The sequence below is a fragment of the Lutra lutra genome, chromosome 14, assembly GCF_902655055.1.
Source record: "Lutra lutra chromosome 14, mLutLut1.2, whole genome shotgun sequence".
Taxonomy (NCBI): Eukaryota; Metazoa; Chordata; class Mammalia; order Carnivora; family Mustelidae; genus Lutra; species Lutra lutra.
The window spans coordinates 47688561-47708571 of NC_062291.1; the positions used below are offsets into that span (position 1 = coordinate 47688561).

The 20011-nt window shown below is 54.3% G+C and overlaps 1 protein-coding gene across 7 annotated transcripts in view; it reads right to left on the reverse strand.

The window, feature by feature from the left end:
- Positions 1-3716: 3716 nt before the first annotated feature.
- ARHGAP22 (Rho GTPase activating protein 22) overlaps positions 3717-20011 on the reverse strand; it is a 168540-nt gene continuing 152245 nt past the window's right edge. For all 7 annotated transcript variants that reach the window (XM_047702658.1, XM_047702653.1, XM_047702655.1 and 4 more), the window contains 6 exons: positions 15336-15543; positions 12399-12531; positions 11433-11506; positions 10680-10801; positions 8034-8943; positions 3717-4284 (listed from right to left, as the gene is read on the reverse strand). In XM_047702658.1, the coding sequence (XP_047558614.1) occupies positions 4056-4284; positions 8034-8943; positions 10680-10801; positions 11433-11506; positions 12399-12531; positions 15336-15543 (1676 nt within the window). In that variant the 3' untranslated portion in view covers positions 3717-4055. The remainder of the gene's footprint in view (positions 4285-8033; positions 8944-10679; positions 10802-11432; positions 11507-12398; positions 12532-15335; positions 15544-20011) is intronic.

Sequence of the window (20011 nt, forward strand, 5' to 3'; positions counted from 1 at the left end):
CACAATTTGACTGAGTAAATTTAGATCTTAATGGTTTTATTCAATGATTCATAAAAATTGGGCAGTATCCAACCTAAAAGAGAGGATCCCTGAGGAGCTATACAAAATGAAAAACTTTGATAGGCAGAGGGAGCAGGAAATTACACTACACAAAAAAGCAGGTTAGTTACTGTGAGGTTGCTTTCTTGCAGGTTTGGTTGAGGTCTGTCCGGCAGATGACCTAACTAGTACTGACCAGATGATTACTGATAGACTGATTTAAGATTCCATTTCTGGAAAAGCCCAAACTCTAAGTCCTGGTTCCATGATGATGTGGCTGAGTGTAAGTGACTCCATTTGGGACCTGTTGTCTTCTTTTAGTACTTCTTGATGGCCTAATTTACCCCACTAGAATGTAAGCTCTATGAAAGCCATGACATAGGTCTTGTTCCCTATCCCCACAATAATGAAAAGCCTTTTGGATTTCTGTAGTGGATATAAATGCAGTGGGGAAATCCTCTCCTAAAGCATGAAGTCTGAGAGGCTATCCCACCCTCTGTGACCAGATCCTTGCCTCCTCTAGCCCTGCATCCTCCCCTGCTCCTCTCCTTTCTGTCTATCTCTCTCTCTCACACACACTCACCCCTTTTGCTCTGGGTACACACATCAGCATACAAAACAGTGGAGGTGTCCCATCTGTCAGGAGTACTCCCTGCCCTCTGCTCTCTGTCTGACTTAGAGGCACTACTTCTGCATCCTGTGCACAGACCTCCTTAAAACATGATAGGGGTGAGGTAAAACTATCAAACCAGCATCTTTTCAGTTTGGATGCGTAATTAAGAAGACAGTCTCTTAATTAAGATTCCCTGGGATGGAAGACTGACTCCTTCACTGACTTGTGTATGATTGTGGTCCAGGTCCTTAACCTCTCTGTGCTCCCAAAGCACTCAGCTCTAAAGTACAGAAAACAACACTGCCTAATCACATGGGAGACGCTTAGGCCTGTGGGTGCAGCCACAACTCTCTGAGGTTATCCTCATTGTAGACAGGAGGGAACAGAGACTCACAGAGCTTAACTTCCCCAAGGTCTTCCAGCTGTGCACAACCAGCCCAAGCCCTTTGCTCTATGCAGAAAGCTTTCTGTAGCTGTATCTCTCCTTTCTCACCAACCACCACACGGTTTGGGCACCTCATAGTAGCCATGGGCTTGGTAGGAAGGGTAGTGATTTCTGGCAAAGGTGGGGGCTCTTGGCGGAGACAAGGGTATAAGAGGCAGCAGCGTTGTCTTATCTACCTAGCTGTTGGCTCATGTAAATGAGAAAACGTCCCTTTGTGACAAAACCAGAGGATATTGGGAGAACTCTCCAGAGGGCTGGGGCCCTGCATCAAATGTAGGGGAATCTATGAAACATGTTATTATTCCATTTACTGCCCACAGGCCTGGGAACATGGATACATGGACTGCATTCCGAAGCCCTTTTACAGTGTGGCGTGTACAGTGGTCATGACTGGTCCGTTATTCAACAGCCAGGTAAAACAAGGAGTCTTTCGCTATCCCCCCCCCCACACACACACATACACGCCCTAAAAACTGTACTTTTTTTTTTAATGGACATTTTTCAGCCAATTCCTTTTTTTTAGTATGAGACTTATCATTTCCAGTTTTTCCTTTAAAGTCAAACACAAATTTTAAAGCACTTTTGAAGTAATCTAAGAGCAGAATCCTAGATTTTTGCCTATTTTCTTCTATTGCATGATTGATGTATTCGCAATTTAACAATTTTTTAGCAACTTGCCCTTGCTCTTTCTAAAGCATTCCAAAAATTCAAGGGTCTTCCAAACATTAATTTCCCATGTTTTCACATTCATAATTCATCGGTTCACTTAATTTGAAATGTCATTACACTAATAGGTACCACTTGAATCCGCAGTTTGGGAATAGGTTGTTGAAATGCACCTCAGTTGGGGAAAACCTAAGTGGATTAGAGACAGGCTACTAGGCCAAAGCCCATTGGCTCTGGTACTGAGTGTGCTTTATAGGCAAAAGTCCATATGTTTTACAGATAGAATGGAAAGTGCTGATTAAATGGAAACCGGAGGACAGAATTTTTACTGAATATTGCTGACTGATTTTCGGAGAAAAATTGCATTTGCAGATCCTAGTTTTGCCAGCAGGTGGCAGATGTGGTTCATGAGCTGGTTTTGGCCAGTCCTTGGCTGGAAACTGAGCCTTTGCTACTATGAATGGCTAAGAGAAGACAGCTTTCCTTTTCATCTTGTGAAACCCTTTTTGTCTTTCCTGCTCCTTTGATAGCTTGGTGGCATCTTCTCGCTGAGTTAAAGTTGGCAGAATTCCAGGACTGCAGTAAGAGAACCTAGGACCATAAGAATACATTGGTGTTCCCACCTATCTTCTCCTAGCCAAAGTTTCTTCTCTGAGCATGGGACCAGTTCCTATCTTGTTGAAGAATCGGCCGCTTCAATTACTTTTCTCTTTCTCCTTGAATAGACGGGAGAGCAATATTTTACCTCCTGGGGAAGCTGGTCAACCAGATCATCTGCTGTAGATTGCCTGAGAATAGATCTGGGTGTTGCTCTCCACTGACCCCCTCCCTCACAATTCCCCAAGAGAACTCTTGACTGCTGATGCTGCTGGGTGGCCTTGGCAGGCATCTGGCTTCCTGGTTGGTAAGACCATGGGTGGTCCAGCAGACGGCCCGTGGTCAGCCTGCCTCACCACTGTGGGAGTTAACAGCCAGCTTGGGCCTGTGGGCTTGTACCTCATGGTATGAAGCCAGCTCTTCTTGGGAGCACCGAGACACTGGCATTTAAACCTCAGTGCGGTAGTTTATACCGAACTCCAGTTGGATGGGTGGTTGGGCCTGAGGGACTTTTCCAGAGATAGTGATCAGAAATTGGGGCACTTTGGTGCTCAGGATAGCAAGGGGTGGTATGTAAGGACACTGAGCAGGAGCAAGTGAAATGATACCAGTGCTCTCCGCTCAGAGGCCACTTCTTTGTTGCTCCTTAAGTCCCATCCCTAAGAGCTCTGACCCAGGCCTCCACGTTTGTGGTGGTGGCCAGCCACATGCTTTCTTGAAAGCTTTGCCCTGCTGGAGCTTTGAAGTCTGAGGATGAACTGGAGAAGGACAGTAAAATGGGCACGGAAGGGAGAGGGACTAGCACTAGGTTGAGGGAAATCTGCAGGGAAACAGGGCACGTAGCCTGAGGCACACCTGGAAGACCGAGGAAGGGCACTTCCCATCACTGTGGCTCTCTTTTCCTTTAAACACAGGCCCTATGCCACCCCCCCACACACATACACCCTGGGTATAGAAGTGCGGTGTAGAGTGCTCATGCTAAGCTCTGACTCATAGGCTCTGGCCCTGGAGATCTGGGGCCAAGCAAAAGCAAGCAGGTTATGGTGGAAGGCTTGAGAGGAATTCCAGGACAAATGCCAGCTGCAGAGGCCCTGGTGGCTCAGAGGGGGAAGGAAGGACTGAGGAAAATCGTCTTGCCTTACGCACAGAGAACATGGAGCAAAACATAGATTTGCATAAATCCAGCTTCGGTGACTGGGACAACACTGGGTGTTCCTCAGGGAGGTTCATAACCCACTTCTGAACCCCAGGCCATTCCACCCATCCGACACCTTGGGGACTTCCAAACCTGCGAACAATTTGGTAACCTTCATTCTACATGACCATAAAGGAGGAGTCAGGAATCCAGACATCATGCTATGTCAGCAAATTTAATAAAGAATGCAAAAAAAGTAACCCAGTGGGCTACTCACATCCCAGGAGTCATCTGTTTTAATGGTCACGGGACTGTCCCCTCTGACAGCTGCCAGGCCCTACATGGTCAGAGCAGCATCCAGATCCCACATGGCGCTTAGGCTGCTCCCAAGAGTCCCTCCTGGGGGTGTCGGGACCCCTCCCTCCGGCTAGCTCCAGAGCTCCTGGCTCCACAGAAGCCCAGGTCCAAGCTGCAGGGCCTTGTGGCTCCTCGTGAGGCCGATGGCCATCTCTGCTCAGAGGCGGGCGAGCCCGTTGTTAACGGGAGTTCTTCCTACTCCTTCACTTTGGGGCTTTGTCACCTCTTGCTCCTATAGTCAGGCTTCCGAGGGTTGAAAAAAACTCCTCCATTTCCTTCTGCAGCAGCTGGTTCCTCTTCTCTGCGTCTTCCCGTGCCCGCTCTGAGTTCCTCAGCTTTATTTCCAGCATTGTGTACTTTTTCTTTTCCTGGTCTAGTTCTTCTTCTAGCCGTGACATTCGTTTCCTCAGGTTGGCACTACCTTCTTCAAGTCTTTAAAATCAAGAAGAAAGATACCGTTTTAGCTTTTGGCCAGTTGGGTTTCAGCAAACTCGTGCCTGCGTGCACGCCTTCCAAAGGAGCTGGACGGACGGCCCACAGAGGGGAAGGACGTGTGCGGGCTCACACCTGGCTCTGGGACAGGCCTCACAGGCCTCTCAGGTCCTCGCCAGACCTGGGCACTCATCCCCAGGGCACCTTCCCTTGGCCTGTGATCCAGAAACGCCAGCATCAGCATTTGGCCCTTGGGCATTCGAGGCCAGGGACCTCCCTGAGTCCTCACTAAAATATAAAGTCCACTGAGGAAGGGACCGCTGGCTGGCAGAAAATAGGCCTGGTTCCCAAATGGAGAGGGAAGTAAGAAACTGTCCCCTTGCCTTTGTTCGTCTGTGAGGCCCCTCATACTCCAGCCTCCCTCAGGCTACCCCACCTCCCACAGCTCCCCGGACCCCAGCCAGACACTATGCAACTTGGGGAAACCCCATTTGCGTTGTCACCTCCACTAATCCTTATCCTTCACGCCCCAGCTCAATCGTCTCACCCTCCATGATACTTCTCTGGATCCCCCCCACCCCCAGACATGCTTCTCTGGATGTTGACGCCACACTCTACAAAGGCCGGCATGTCCGTCTTCTCAACCAGATGACTACTTCCTAGAAGGCCTCTGGGGTATGCTGAGCCCAGCCCCTGGGAACCAACACGCTGGAGTTTGAGCCCCAGCCTGGCTGTTTATGAAGCAACACAAACGGTTCTGAGTCCTGGTATCCTTTCTGAAAAAAAATGCAGGGGCCAGCCCTTTCCCCCAAGAACTACAGCTACAATGGACAAAGAAGACCATGTACAGCGCACCACCTGTCCTGTGGCATACTGGAGTAAGTATCCATTCCTCATCCTGTCCGGGATGAGGCCCAGGCCTCCACCCTGTCACTGAACACTAAGCATGAAGGAGGCAGGAAAGCTGCCTGCGCCTCAGCCCTCCATCTGGGGAGCACGGGACATGCTGTGACACAGAAGAACCGCCAAGGTGAGTAGCAGCAGGGACCCCCCAGACCCCCCCGCCATTGCTTCTCCTCAGGCTCCAGCCCCCTTTGCTGCTCCTTCTCTGTCCTGGCCCTCTCAAGCTCAGGCCTGGGCCCCTTGTCTTCCTCTCTCTGTGGTTCTTTGTGTGACATCATCCAGTCTCCAGACCCAAAGCATCATCTCCGTGCTGACGACCCCTTGGCCTCTATCTCCCTCAACTCCACTCAGAAACTCCATAAGCATTGCACCTTAACGGGCCCACAGATGGCTCCTGACCCTATCTCTCCAAACCACTGCAGCAGCCCTGGTGTCCCTCTCAGTGAACTCCTTCTTCCAGTTACTCCAAAACAAAAAGTTCTCTTAAGTCGGTTTTCTTTCACGCCCATGTCTGGCCAATTAGCAACACCCTCCAAATATGTTCAGAATCTGGCTCTTCTCTCTACCTTGACTGCTGCCTCGGAGGTTGATGCTACTCACATGTCTAGCCTGGAACTCCACACTCTGCCCTCCACCCCCCTTTCTCACACTCCCCTCATCCCCACTTTCTTCCACATGCCTCTCTCACCACAGCCCCTGTGCTTCTGCCCCAGCCTTCCTTCTGGCTCAGCCCAGCCTTCCAACCCTCTCCCCACCATGGTCCCCTTCCCTTCACCCTGCTTTGTTCTCCTTTATCGAACCTTCTCACATACCACAGATTTTTAAAATCTGTCTCGTTTCTGGTGTCTCTCCACCTCCAACCCCCAAATACCATCAAATAAGAATGAGAGTAAGAGTTTTGGATCAGCTTTGGTCTTGGCTGTGTCCCTAGCATCTTATACAGGGTCTGCACATCATAGACACTCAGTGCATTCTCTTTTAGGAATACAGGAATTGGCACAGGGGAGGGGTTCTGAGTCCTGAGAGGCAGGGCAGAAAGCTGGTTTCCCTCAACCCCCCAGACCAGACCCAGTACTGACTGACTGCTGTGTGCAGTTGTATTCCCCAAAGACCCACTGGATGGGGCTTCATTCTTTCTTGTGCTCCGACAGACCCTTCTCTCCTTAGACCACCCTGCCAGGGAGGGGACTACAGGGGCTGACACCGCTGTCCCTTTGCTTCTGTGAGCTTTGTCTTACCTCCAGCCCCCCAAGCAAGAGGGAGTGTGAGCAGTGAAAGTTTCCTGAGCACTCTGGATGCACCGGGCCCTGCGCTCAGCACTGCCACCCACTGTGGCACTCAATCCTCAGGACAGATGGGTGCGGTCTCCCGAGCCCAGAGAGCCTGCCCACACAGACATTCGGCCAGTACACACTGGAATCAGAGAACCTGCCTGGGATGCTCAGCCAGTGCACAGGGGGCAGGGACTTGACCCCAGGCAGTCTTATCCAGAGCCCCCCATGGAACAACACTGCATTTTCCCCTGAGAGACCAAGCTTCTGAGAAGATGAGAGAACTAGAAGCTCAAGTTGGCTCCACAAACAGCTAAAGAAGTGAGAAGCTGGTTCTGACCTCTTCTGAGGCTGTGTGAGGACAGCCTTCGCCTGGTAATACCTCTCACATATTCTGTAGTTTTTGTCTGTGAGCTCATCTTCAGCTGTAATCATCTTTCTCTGTATCTGCAGGGTGTTCCACTGTTCCTCTGGCTGGTAAATTCCAACCCAGTGCTCACATTTGTGGGTTTTCCCCCCAGTTGTGTACCTCATAGTTTTACTCATGATGCGTCCTTTCTTCTTGCTCAGTCCAATTCTATTGGTCCTTCAACTCCTAGCTTAGACATCGCCTGCGGTGACCCTCCCTGACCTCCTACAGAGCAAAAGGGCCAAACACTGCCCCTCCAGCTCCCTGTAGAAATCCCAGTCTCCGAGTGAGAAGCAGGAACCCCCTCCACCTCCACTATCTCTGATGAGGAAAGGAGGATGTCAGAGCCCACAAACACATTCTGCTAGTGGGTGGGGCCTGATATATAGGTCAGACAGCTGGGGCCAGGGGCTGAGAAGCCTGAGAAGCTGGTAGAAGCACTGCACACTGGCCATTCAGGCGCTGCTGGTGACCTTGGTTGGAGAACCTGGTGCCTCAGAGCTGGAAAACACCCTCCTCCCAGGGAGGCTGGAAGGATCAAACCAGGACCATCTATGAACAAAAAGGATATGGCACAAGGCATTCTCCTGTGACCAGGGAAGGCAGGAGGGCAGGGCTCAGCACAGCCAGCTCCTTCCTCCTAGGAAATAGGATTACAATCCTGGAAGAAGTCCTTGTTCCCTTATCAGGCCCAACCATGGTTCACCAGCCAGGCTGGCCTGGGGTCTGCACTGCACGTGGGCACTTCCTCAGGTTTCTGCACACCTCAGGGAGCCTGTCTCCTCCCTGAGGGCCACACAGGGACCTCCATGCTAAGCCCCTCAATTAAAGGTGCTCAGAGCAGCACAGGCTGGGATTCTCACTCACTCACTCAGCATTTATGGAGCTCCGATAGCACGCCAGGCCCTGTAGCTCCTGAGCTTTTCCAGACAGAGGACCCCCACCCCTCCATTCCCAGCCCTGTTCTGGGGGCACTGTCCCAAAAAAGTGGCTTCCTGGGACTGGCTGCTCTGAGCCTGGCCTCAGAGAGGCTTTCTATCAGAGCCAGAGGCCATGACCAGAGGCAGACTACCAGGGCCAGTGTCCCGTGAGCTGCTGGCCACAAGGGCTCTGCCCAGCCCCAGGGGTGCCAGCCTCGCACTTGCCCCGTGGCTGCAGCCCTTTACCTTTTTATACTGGTCTCGTACTCAGTCCTCTGCCGGCACAGCTCCGCCCTGAGCTCTGTGACCAGGCCCTGGAGAGCCTCAGAGCAGCGGGCATAGTCCTGGGTGGGGCTGCCTGGGTCGCTGGGCTCGCTGCTGCAGGTGCCCACCTCGTCCAGGCCGTGGCCCAGGTCTGGGGATCTGCGGTCCTCGCTGCTACTGGGGAAAGGGGAAGGCTCAAGGGCCCCCTCGGTGTGCAGGGAGCTGCAGGCAGACGAGTCGCTGGCCCGGCAGGCTGTGCAGCTGCTGACTGAGCCCCTGGCCGATGCCTCGCAAGAGGAGGCACCCGACCACACTGTGCTGGCCACACTGGGGGTGCTGGGGAAGAGGCCACTGGGTGGGGGCACGTTGTCATAAGTGGAGAGTCTCTGCGAAGAGCCTGAGTCCTTGAGCCGTTCTCCTGAGGAGGCCCGGCGGTGGCCGCGCAGGGAGGACAGTCCATTCATGAGCCAGTTCCCTCCAGAGGAGATGATGGGCACCTCCAGGGATGAGCTGCCCGCCTTTGGGCTCCCCGAACGGGACCCTGACTGCCAGAAGGAAGATTTCCAGTTGGGCAGAGTCTGCACTTTCTTCCCAGGGCTGGGGGCAGCATGGCCGCCTCGGGTACCCAGGCCCGTGGGGGAGGTTCTAGACAGCACTGCCACAGTGGCCCCATCCAGAGACGAGGTCCTGTGTGATGGCAGGCCAGGACTGCTAGGGCTACTGGGGCTTCTGGGTTCCGGCTGGCCATCCCTCGGGCCCTCCTCAGAGCCCCATCCCACGGTGCACGGTGGGCCCCCACGCGGGGAGGTCAGCTCTTCCTCGGCCCTCGCAGTGAAGAGTTGGCTGTGTTTGCGGATCAGGACGGTCATCAGGTGCTGGACCAGAGAAGTGCCTGCCAAGGAGACCAAGTGAGAAAGCCTGGCTGTGAATGTCTCCAGTCCAGGCTCTCTAGACCAGGCCCAACCCATGGTGGCCGCAGTCTGGAACCAGGCTGTACCTCAGAAGAGAACTTAGCCAGAGCTTGACATCTGCCTCCAAAGGAAAGGACAGCCACCATACCCTCCAAATCTAGTGCAGACAAAAAATCCCACATCCCCTTCCTTGGACACAGAGGGGGCACTGTGCCTGCAGCCCGCTGTATCCCACTAGGTGTAGGGAAGAAGCAGGCACTATGCCCACAGGGGATGCAGAGCGAGCCAGTGGCAGTCTGGCCCTGGAAACCGGGACCTAGACGTCACAGCCTTCTCAGCTGCCCCACGCCACTTCCCTGTACTGCCATAGGGGGCTGTGTGTGACTGTCCACACAGTGGGCAGCACAAGGCTCTGGGTCAGGGACAGAGATGGCTTACAGGTGCAAGTGGACACACACACACACACACACACACACACACACACACACACACAATACCTCTTCTCCAGGCCGCGGCACCCTGAGATGCAGCCTGTGGTGCCTGTGGTTCCTGCCCGAGGGGGTTGGGGGTCAGCAATGAAAGGGGGGGTCAATACAATGGGAGCACAGTATCTATCCGCTTGCCTTTTTCCCTCCTGCTACCCTCCACCAAAGGCCAGAGCCTGGGAAGTTTTCCAGGGGATACGGAAGGAGGGGTGGCTGGGTGGACCCTCCCACTGGAGGTAACTAAGAATCCTGGAAAAAATAAGGAATCCTTAGCCAGAAAACTGGATGAAGCAGGAACTCAGTGTTTGCTGTTGGGCGTTTGTTCAACCTGGCAGGCTGAGAACCTGGGGGCCTGGGATGAGACCGAGCTAGGCAGGCCAAGGGGGGGATCTGAAGGAGAGTGCCACCCCAAGAGCCACACCCCAGGCAGACACAGAGCTCCATAGCCCACCCCCACACTCCTCTCTTCCAGGTCATGCTCAGCAAGGAATGGCAACTCCGGCCTCAGCTCGCCTGGCAGCGGCTCCAGCTGGCTCCGTGCTGTGTGAGTGCCCGCCAGCCTCTGCATACCTCAGCTGGTGCTGGCTACGGGGCTCCCATCTGTGCAGCAGGACTCCCCGACTAACCACACCAGGACAGTCTTCCACAGGCCCTCTGAGCGCGGCCTCTAGCTTCTGGGCCAGCCTGGACCAATGGCCTTTGATAAACCTGGCTGAGTCACCTTACCTCTCCTGACCTCAGTTTCCCTATCTGCGAAGTAGGTGTAATAACCGCATCATGAGCCCGTGAAGCTGACAGTGAGGTGATGCTCCTACAGGCCCTCGCCTATCGCACGCAGCTGCTCCTGCTGTTTATTATCATTATTTATACACCAGGGTACAGCTCTGACATCCAGGAGACTGTGACAACTACTTAACATTTACTTAAGGAAAGCAAAAACATCAGTGTGTATTCAAGGGCAAGGGCACTGACCTCTTCCATCCCCCAGCCTCTCCCACCATTCTAATTGCTCTCAGGGACCCCATCCACAGGGCAAAGTTCCTTTTCTTTTCATGCTGGACCCCATGGGGTTGGTGGGGGGGAAGGGAGGGTCCCCTGGAACAGATCCCCTTCCCACCAGCCCGGCCCTTGGACGGACTGATGCAGGGTGATGCTTCTGAGGACCCTTCCAGGACTAAGGGGAGGCCAGACTGGGCAGCACCCAGCACTGCCATGCACCCCCCCGCCATTACCTTCCATGATGGTTACCGGGTCTTCTATCTGTGGCCGAAGTATGTTGGGTCCAAAAACGGTTGCTAGGTTCTGGACACTCATCTTGTTGACATTTGAGTGCGACTGGACTTCATCCAGAAACCTGTACAGTAAGGAAGAAGCAGCTGGAGGAGAAGCAAAAGCTGAAGCCAGCTCTGCTGCAAGCTGCCTGGCCTTCATGCCCAGCCATGTCCACATGTGTCCACGGCTGCGGGGCACAGCCAGCTGCCTGTAGCAAACTCTGAAGAGAGCAGAGCTAACCCCTCTGAGGGCTAGGAGACGGCCATCATAAGCAAAGGCCAGTGGGACAAGGGCCTATTGTCAGTGTGGCAACAGGACACACAGCTCTCACCTGCAGTGGGGACAGATGCCCAAGAAGGCCAAGATGCCTCAGACGTGGGGCAAGGTGAGGGCTACACTGCAGGTCCTCTCTTGGACGTTCCAGGCACCTGGGTCGAGGCCACTGTGCTCGGGACACAGACCCCTGGGGGATGGGACAGCGAGAGGCACCCAGAGAAGGCTGAAGGGACACACGGTATGTCCCTTCTCTTCAGGAATATACACTAGGGACTATAACACTGCCTGCTCCCATGGGGACCATAAGCCCCCGGAGTGCAGGGGCTGTGTTCTTTCATGCTTTTCGCTGGCTCCATCAACACAGGGGGAGGAGTATGGGGTGGGAGAATGACGGAGAATCCCTCTGGGAAGGGAAGCTCCCGCCCTTAGTCACTTACTTGCAGATATATCTGAGCAGGTTGTAATTGGCCAGGGGAAGGCTGCTCACTTGCTTAGCCAACTCCAGTGTCCCCTTGGGATTGAAAGAGAAAAACAGCATTTCAAGGGCCAGCAGTGAGACTCCAGGCCCTTCTGCTGGAGGGAGGACTGGAAGCAGGGACAGGAAATCTGAGTCCAGACCTCTAGCCAAGGCCCCTGCCGCCAGGCCCCACGTGGCCAGAAGGTGCCACCACGTCCACCTCCCTCTGAGGAGCGGCGACACCAGCCTTGGGAAAGCAGATTTACTTTTGGGAAACTGATGTGAAGGGTATGCCTCTGCAGGGTCAAGGAGGAATGTCAGGGCCACAGCTCAGCACACTTACAGGGGCACAAATATTTGCCAGGTAAAGACCCTCGTCTCCCACAAGGCCGAAGGTCGGCAAAGTGTCCTTCTCTAGCCAAAGCTGGCTTAGGGCTGCAGGCAGGCAACTACAGGAGAGGGTGAGGGTAGGCGTGGGAGCCCTCTGTCCTGGAAGCAGTCTCAAATTCTTTTGGGAGGAGGCAGGATATAAATAGATGAAAGGTCTGGTGGTTTCTGAACCCTGTGGCTTGCCTGGGTAGCTTGAGGTTGAGCTGGGTAGTTTAGCAGGAGTCCCTACTATGTGGGGGCCCACACCTGGGCCCAGGCCCCCAACCATGACTGGAACTTGGCCTGCTTTAGGAGGTAGCTGCTCCTCCCAGGGACTGAGGTCTGCGCGCAGAGCGGACCATACACAGACAGGGGACGTTCCAGGCACCCACCCATATACAGAGCAGGCTGCTCCAGGCCCCCTTCAGAGCGGGAGGGTCAAGGTCTCCCATCTTACAGAGCAGGCTATAGGCCAGGATCTATGGGCCATGAAAGTCACTAAACGTCTGTACCCTGCTCCATACACCCACCTCCCAATAGGCCCGCTTCCCAGGATGGGTCCCCAGGAGCCACTAACCTCCCCCTCGTCCTTGGTGAGCAGCTGGGCACAGCTGAGGAAGTCCTCATACCTGGCGAAGGGGACCACAGGCTCGGGGAGCTCCCGCAGGTAGAGCTTCAACAGAGAGGCCACCGTGTGCACGTCTGTTGTGCTGTGGGCAGGGGGATGTGCATGAGGCCTGAGTGGCCAGAAGTGGCCAGGACCTTGTGACCCTCCCCCAGGGGCAGCCTCCGCACTCATGTCCACGTGTGTGCTCAATGTGTCCAGTTAGCCAGGGAGCTGGATGAGTGAAGGGTCCCCTTCTGCTGGCCTGGTGGTTGCCCTTGTGCAGGACAACATGATAAGAGCTCTGCTCCCAGCAGGGGTGGATGATGGGGAGACTGAGCTTACTCCCCCCACCCCCAGAATGGCTCACCAATGGCAGGCGTGGGGCCATGTCAAAGGAACCTGCCATGCTGGCCTGCTGAGCTCCTGGAAAGAGCGGGCATCACTGGGCACTGGCCACTGGGGGCCAGGCATGTCAGAGGTCAGGCCCCTTCTCTCAGCCTCCGGGTTCCTATTTACATTATAGACACCTGGGCTTCTATGTTCATCACACTATTTCTAGTGCCCCAGTGCCCTGCGTGTCCCCTCGGAGGCCTCAGTCTCCTGTACCCCAGCTTGGAGCTGCCCAGGCTGGTTTGCCCCCAGTGGAGGGCAGCAACCCTGGGCCTCCTGGCCTCTGGGTCCAGATCCTAGACTGCAGTCTTGGCACCTCCTCTAAGCTCACCTTCCTGGATCAGCCTGGGTCCCCGGTATTTCATCTGCTTTCCTAGGGCCCTGGATTTAGACCCTGAGACTGCATCTCCCTCACAGCAGGCGCTCAGGAAAGGTGAGCCTGGGGCCAGGAGAACATGGCCCTGCTGTCCACAGCCGGTCTCACTGAGTTAAGCCCTAGGGTCTCTTCTGGCTACAGCATTTCGGATTCTGTGGATCAATACACCATATATACTTCAGACCACATACCTAGGGCCCCTCCCTGCCTCAGGTCTGGTGGCTCTCAGTCTGGCCTGGCCACATGGCCCCTGGCTCTGCTCCTTCTAACCTTCTCCAGCCAGCCATGCTGCTGCCCATGCCATCCACTGCCTTCCCCCAGGCCTCCTCACCTCCTTCACCAACACCCCCCACTTCCTGGGTGCTCACAGCCCCGGGGGTGCCCAGGCTTGAACCCAGTCTCCATCCTCCACCCACCGCTGGAACACTGTGGGTTCAGTGCTGGTCACTGCCGGAGCTAGAGCCCCAGGAGGTTGGAGGAAGGGACAGGAAGCAGGGAGGATCTGTAGGCTTGTGCCCGGGGAAGACAAGGGCAGTGAGAGAAATGTAGCCTAGGCCCTACTGATAAGTCTCCCTTTGGCAGGGAGGTGAAAGCTTTTCCATCGCAGGCAAGTGGACTCAGAGCAGCCCTCCCACCCTTCCATTCTGCCAGCCTCACTGGCTGGAGCACCACCGTGGCTCCTCCAGGCCCTCAGCTTTCGGTGCTCCTGGCCCCTACCCTGTGCAGCAGCCCCAGTTCATAGCCTCCTGGCCCACAGGTTCCTGCAGCCAGTCATATCCAGATCTTCTGCCCCACCGTGGTTTAGGGAGCCTGGCAAGGCAGTCAGGGTACCGGGCCTTCTTTCCTCCCTGCCTAGAAACCCACTTCCTCAACCTCTCCTTCCTTCCCTACTCACTGCAGAGCCTCTCCCTTTAAATGGTGGTTTAAGGCTTTCTTGGTGGTACTTGAACCCTACCCCCACCCCACCCCTATACACACTTATCCTAAATCCAGTAGCACCTAAGGAAAACGCTCTGCAGCCCACAGCTCTGTGATGCCCACCAGCTTGTAAGCCCCTCTAGGGCAGGTGCCATCACCTGTCCCACTCCTTCCCCAGGATCAGGCTCAGTGCATGTGGTGAAAGGAGACAGGATGCACAGGCAAGGAGGGCAGCCCAGGGGCCCAAATCAGCTTCTGCCCTTACTGTAGGTGTGACTTGGAGAGAGGTGGCTAACTCGAGAGTCCCAGTTCCTCTGCCTGCAAGGTAACGCTTCCATTCCTTGATAGCCCTTCTTTCCTAAGGGTGGACCTCCCCTGGGAATGGGGTCAGTCCCAGGCTCCACATCTACCGACAGACCCTCCAAGCTACAGTGATGGGTCCTGGCAGAAGCGAGGCACAAGGGTGCTCTGCACCAAAAGAAGAGCTGGGAAGTCTGGGGCTGCCAGCAGGAGCCCCTGGGTTTATCCTGGGGGCAGAGGAGGGCCTTGACTGAGAAGGCAGATCTGAGAAGAAAGGGTAGCTCCATGGAGGCCAAGGTGGGCTTGACACAAGAACCTGCTATGAAGCCTGCTTTGACGGGTGACGCCCCATCAGGGGGAAGAGCCCCAAAGCAGCCCCACCTCCAGGGTCATGGTCCTTGGGCTCTTCAGTGAAGGGGACTCTACCCACACAGTGAAGCCCGGACCTGGGAAGCCCACGATAGGTTAGGACGGGCACTGGGCCAGGACAGGTGGAGGAGACTGGGGAGCTGCTGCTCCATGCTGCCACTGAAGGGGCCCGGGGATGGGTCACCCCAAGGAGGCAGAGCCAAGAGGGAGGCCCTGCAGGAGGCCAAGAGTCCCAAAGGTTTACACACATCCCCTGGGGCAACAGCCTACGTGGACATGGGTGTGCCTTGCCAGTGACAGGGTCCATCCCTGAGAGGAGGCCCCGGGCTGCTGCCAAGATTCCATGTCCCGTGCTCTGACCATGGGGACTAGGGGCAGGGGGAGCGGACTGAGCACGTGTGCTGCTGTGGGGAGCCATGCCACCCACTATCCTGCCGCTAGGCTTCCTGGATGCCAGCCCACCTCTGCTGCCTGGAGATTGAGTCCTAGGACAAGTCCCCGCAGCGGGGGACAGATGGGGATCCCGTCTCTGCCACTCTCCCCCAGGAGCTCACCTGTCAAACAGTGGCTTCTCCCCACAGTCAAAGGAATCCTGCAGGTCCCTCACCAGGTTGGCCTGGCCGGGCATGCGGAACAGGCCCTCCTCGGTGAGCCCGCGCTCCCGGATGAAGTCCACGCACTGCTCCACCAGCAGGGGGGCCAGACGGGGGCCATACTTCCGCTCATGGTGGACGGTGTCCTCCAGGCGCTGCCCAAAGATCCCTGGGCACAGAGGGGAGCTGGTCAGGCCCTCAGCGAGCCAGCTCAGCAGTGGGGGGAAGGGCACCTGGGACAATGGGGGACAGAGGGCGTGGTCAGGGCCCAAAGTGGCTCTTTCCCGAGGGAGCGAATCAGAATCTGGGAGGGCACACACCAGACAGCTGGACCCTAGGCCACCTGCGACAGGGAACCTGAGGGCCTGTCCTGTGCTACAGAATTTAAGTCTGAGGAACTTTTACCGGCCATGAGGAAAAAGGAATTATGCATTTTATTGGTTGGTTTGTTTATGCAACACTAACCTCCAAAGAGGAACGGCTTACATTTAAAAACCCAGGACCATGTCCCCCAAAAGATGCACCCTAGAATGTTCTTAGCAGCACTCTTCGCAATCCCTCCAAATGGGGAACCAGATGCTAATGCTCCTCAGCAGTAGAATGAGTGGGTGTGCCACGGTCTACTCCTACTGTGCAGAACCAGACAGTGATAAGAACAGATGGCGGCGCGCAGCTCACACAACCAGACAGATGACACGCCGATGGGAAAACGTGGCTCAGCACCCTGGATGGTTAGGACAATGCAAGTCAAGCCACGGTGAGGCACCAACTTGCACCCCGTTAGGATGGCTGCTATCTGGGGCGCCTGGGTGGCTCAGTGGGTTAAAGCCTCTGCCTTCGGCTCAGGTCATGATCCCAGGGTCCCGGGATTGAGGCCCGCATCGGGCTCTCTGCTCAGCGGGGAGCCTGCTTCCCCCTCTCTCTCTGCCTGCTTCTTTGCCTACTTGTGATCTCTGTCAGATAAACAAATTAAAAAAATCTTAAAAAAAGATGGCTGCTATCAAAAAAAGCAAAAACAGCAAGTATTGGCGAGGATGTGGAAAGACTGGAACCCTTGTGCGGTGTTGAAGGGAATGAAAATGGTGCAGTCACTATGGAAAACAGGCACACGGCTTCAAAAATGTAAAACAGAATTACCCTATGACCCAGCAATTCCACGTCCTGGTACAGAACCAAAGGAACGCAACGCAAAGACTTGAACAGACGTTTGTACGTCCATGTTCACAATATACCATGGATTATATTCAAAAGGTAGGGAGCACCTGGCTAGCTCAGTTGGTAGGACAAGTGACTCCTTTTCTCAGGGTCGTGAGTTCAAAGCCCCATGTTGGGCATAGGGCTTGCTTTAAAAAAGCAAAGCAAAACAAAATCCGAAGACAGAAACAACCCAAGTGTCCATCAGCAGATACATGGATAAACAAAACGTGGTACATACGTGCAATGGAATATTCTTCAGCCTTAAAAACAAAAAGGAAATGGACACTCTACGCTGGATAAACCTCAAGGACATTGTGACAGTGAAATAAGCCGGCCACAAAAACACAAACACTGTACGATTTCACTTCTGTGAGGTACTTAGAATAACAAATTCCTAAAGACAGGAAGGAGAATGGTGGTTGCCAGGGGCTGGAGGATGGGGCCAGAGTTTCAGTTACACAAGATGGAGGAGTTCTGGAGCTGGATGGTGGGACAGCGAATGTACTTCATGCCACCGAGCTGTACACTTAACAATGGCTAAGATGGTCAACACTATCTTCGTTCTATCTTACCAACAATTTTTCAAAAGTTTTTTAAAAAAAGGGATGCCTGGGTGGCACAGTCAGTTAAGCATCTGACTTTTGGTTTCAGCGAGCCCCGGTGTCCGGCCCCGTCCTCAGTGGGGAGTCTGCCTCAGATTCTCTCTCCCTCTCCCTCTGCCCCTCCCACTCTTGTGTGCACACCCTCTCTCAAATAATAATAGTTCTTTTTTAAAAAGTTAAAAAAAAATAACTGAACAGAAGCCAGACCTAGAGTACCCACGGCATGACTCTAGCCATGTAACGTGCAACACAAGAGCAGGACACGGTCACCCTGAGGGTCAGTGACTAAAAGGGGCACTGGATGTGCTGTTTCTGGACCTGGGCACTGCTTACCCAGCTATGTTCACTTTGAGAGAAATCATTAAACTGTACACTTGTGATTTATACGCTTTCCTGTATGCTGCATTTCAAAAACATTTGCAAAAAAAAAAAAAAAAAAAAAATCAGGAAGCAAGAGATCCAAAGCATTTAATACAGGACCGGAAAGCAAATGAGGGTTGGAGGGAGAGAAGAAGAAGTAGAGGCACTCTGGACTGACAAGGCCTACAACAACTAAATATTCAGCCGGCTGAGAGGTTCCTGGCAGTCCAGGCAAAAAGCAGAAGCCGCTGAGATCCATAAAGCAAGCGTGCGTGCACTCTCCCCGCCCGCCTCGGTGACCATCACAGGATAAACATACTTCTCCCAGCCCTAAGCTCTATGAGGACTTTCAACTGCCCAACATCTTCCATAGGCATGGGTGATGCAGAGACCTTCCCCACAGGGTGGCTTTGGGGGTACCCCAGGGGCATGATGCCAGAACCCCAGTCTGTCCAGGCATGTGGCTACCAAGCCCGGGATGGGAACCAGTCAGGTGAGGGTTCAATCCCTCCCTTGCCACCGAGCACTGGCAGGACTCTGGGCACCTGCTCAGCTCCCCGCACAGTGGCTAGCTTGAAATAAAATCCATCCGTCCCTAATGCAGGGCCTGGCATAGAGCAGGACTCAGTCAAGGTTCCTTCTCCTCCTGCCTGACCCAAGGACAAAGCATATAGACTCTGGGGGTGAGACTTCTTCCTTCTAGAAGACATGCCCATGTGGAGTGCACTCATGGATGCCATCAATGCTATAGGGAGCCGTGTGTGCATGTGTGTGCCTGTAGGTGGACTGGGGCGTGCACGGCTGTGCATGTGTGTGCGTGCGGAGAGGACACTGACACGGCTAACAGGCAGACTCACGGTGCCAGGTGCTGCCCTAAGCGCCTCCCCATTTTTCAGACGGACACCTGGGAGGCCAACAACTTTAAGAGCACACCCAGAGTCACTCAGCATGTGACAGGGTCAAGGTTAAAACCCACGCCGGCTGCCTCCAGGCCTAGAGAATGTTCTAGGCCACATTGCTGCTCCCCACCCAAGCTGGTGCCTGGATACTACCCCCTACCAGTCCTGTGTCCGGTTTCCCCAATCTTGACCAGCAGTTCCCAAGGATATGGTTACTGGGCAGCAGGCAGAGGTAAGGAGAGACTACAATAGGACACGGGAGGACAAGCTGTCTGCCTCCTGGGACTGGGGGCGGGAGGGGGGCAGTGACCCTGAAAATATAGAATCAGGCGTGAGGCCTGATGGGCCAGTCAACAGTGCTGAGTGCAGGGGCTGAAGCTGCCATCAGACTAGCTTGTGGACTCCCTGGGGCAGCTCTGAGAAGCCTCTCTGAGGCCACCCCAGGGCCCGTCACTAACAGTGTCCTGGCCTCTCTGCCCAGCCTGAGAGTGGCCTGAGCTGGTGCCAGGGACACAGAGTCACTGTTCCCTCTCCCTACCCTCAGGGCTCAACCACCTACATACACTCAACAGGCCGCGTAGGTCCAAATGCTCTTGTTCAGCTACGGAGATGTGTGCACCATTTTAATAGTAGTTATTTAAAATCAGATTAACAATGAATTTTGGAACACTGCATCAACAACTAATGATATATTTTATGGTGACTAACATAACATGATAAAAAAATGTTTTAATATTAAAAAAAATAAAATCAAGAGATCTCACATGAAAATCTGGATTTCCAGCTTCTCTTGAAAAAATTCCAAAGATCTGGAGGCACTAGGCCTGAATTCTGAAACACCAACATTGGCGGAGTCCAGTGGCATATGTGCCCACGATCGTCCAGCACCCGCCACCTCTCCCCAGTCCTCACCGTGCCCTGCTGCCTCACACCTAGACTAAACTTCACCCATGGGGCTCTGACAGGTGTTCACCCCTTTTGCTTTGACCTGCATGGCACAGACGCCCTCCAAGGATACTGTGGTAGGGATGAAGTAGGAGAGGGGTCCTGATTCACAGGAATTAGAAATGGGAAACCAACATGGAGGACATAGGGAGAAGGAGAAGAAAAGGGAGTTGAGGGAAATTGGAAGGGGGCAGTGAACCATGAGAGACTGTGGACTCTGAAAAACAATCTGAGGGTTCTGAACGGGCAGGGGGTGGGAGCTTGAGGGAGCCCGGTGGTGGGTATTGAGGAGGGCACGTATTGCATGGAGCACTGGGTGTGGTGCAAAAACAATGAATTCTGTTATGCTGAAAAGAAAAAAAAATTATATATATAGAAATAAAAGAAATGTGAAACCATGCCTGTCATGACCAGAGGCATTTGCTAGGACCTCAAATGAGTTAGCAGCAGACATACAGGGGGAACTGCCCAGGAGCGGGGGTGGGGAGGGGGACGCTGGCTGCCATTGCACACTCATTGCCTGCCTCCCTCCCCACTTACACACCCGCCCCTTTCTTGTCATCTCTACCCACTACTCAAGCGCCCTCAATGTGTCTGCTGTCCTGCTGCCCGGCCGGTGCACAGACTTCTGCCT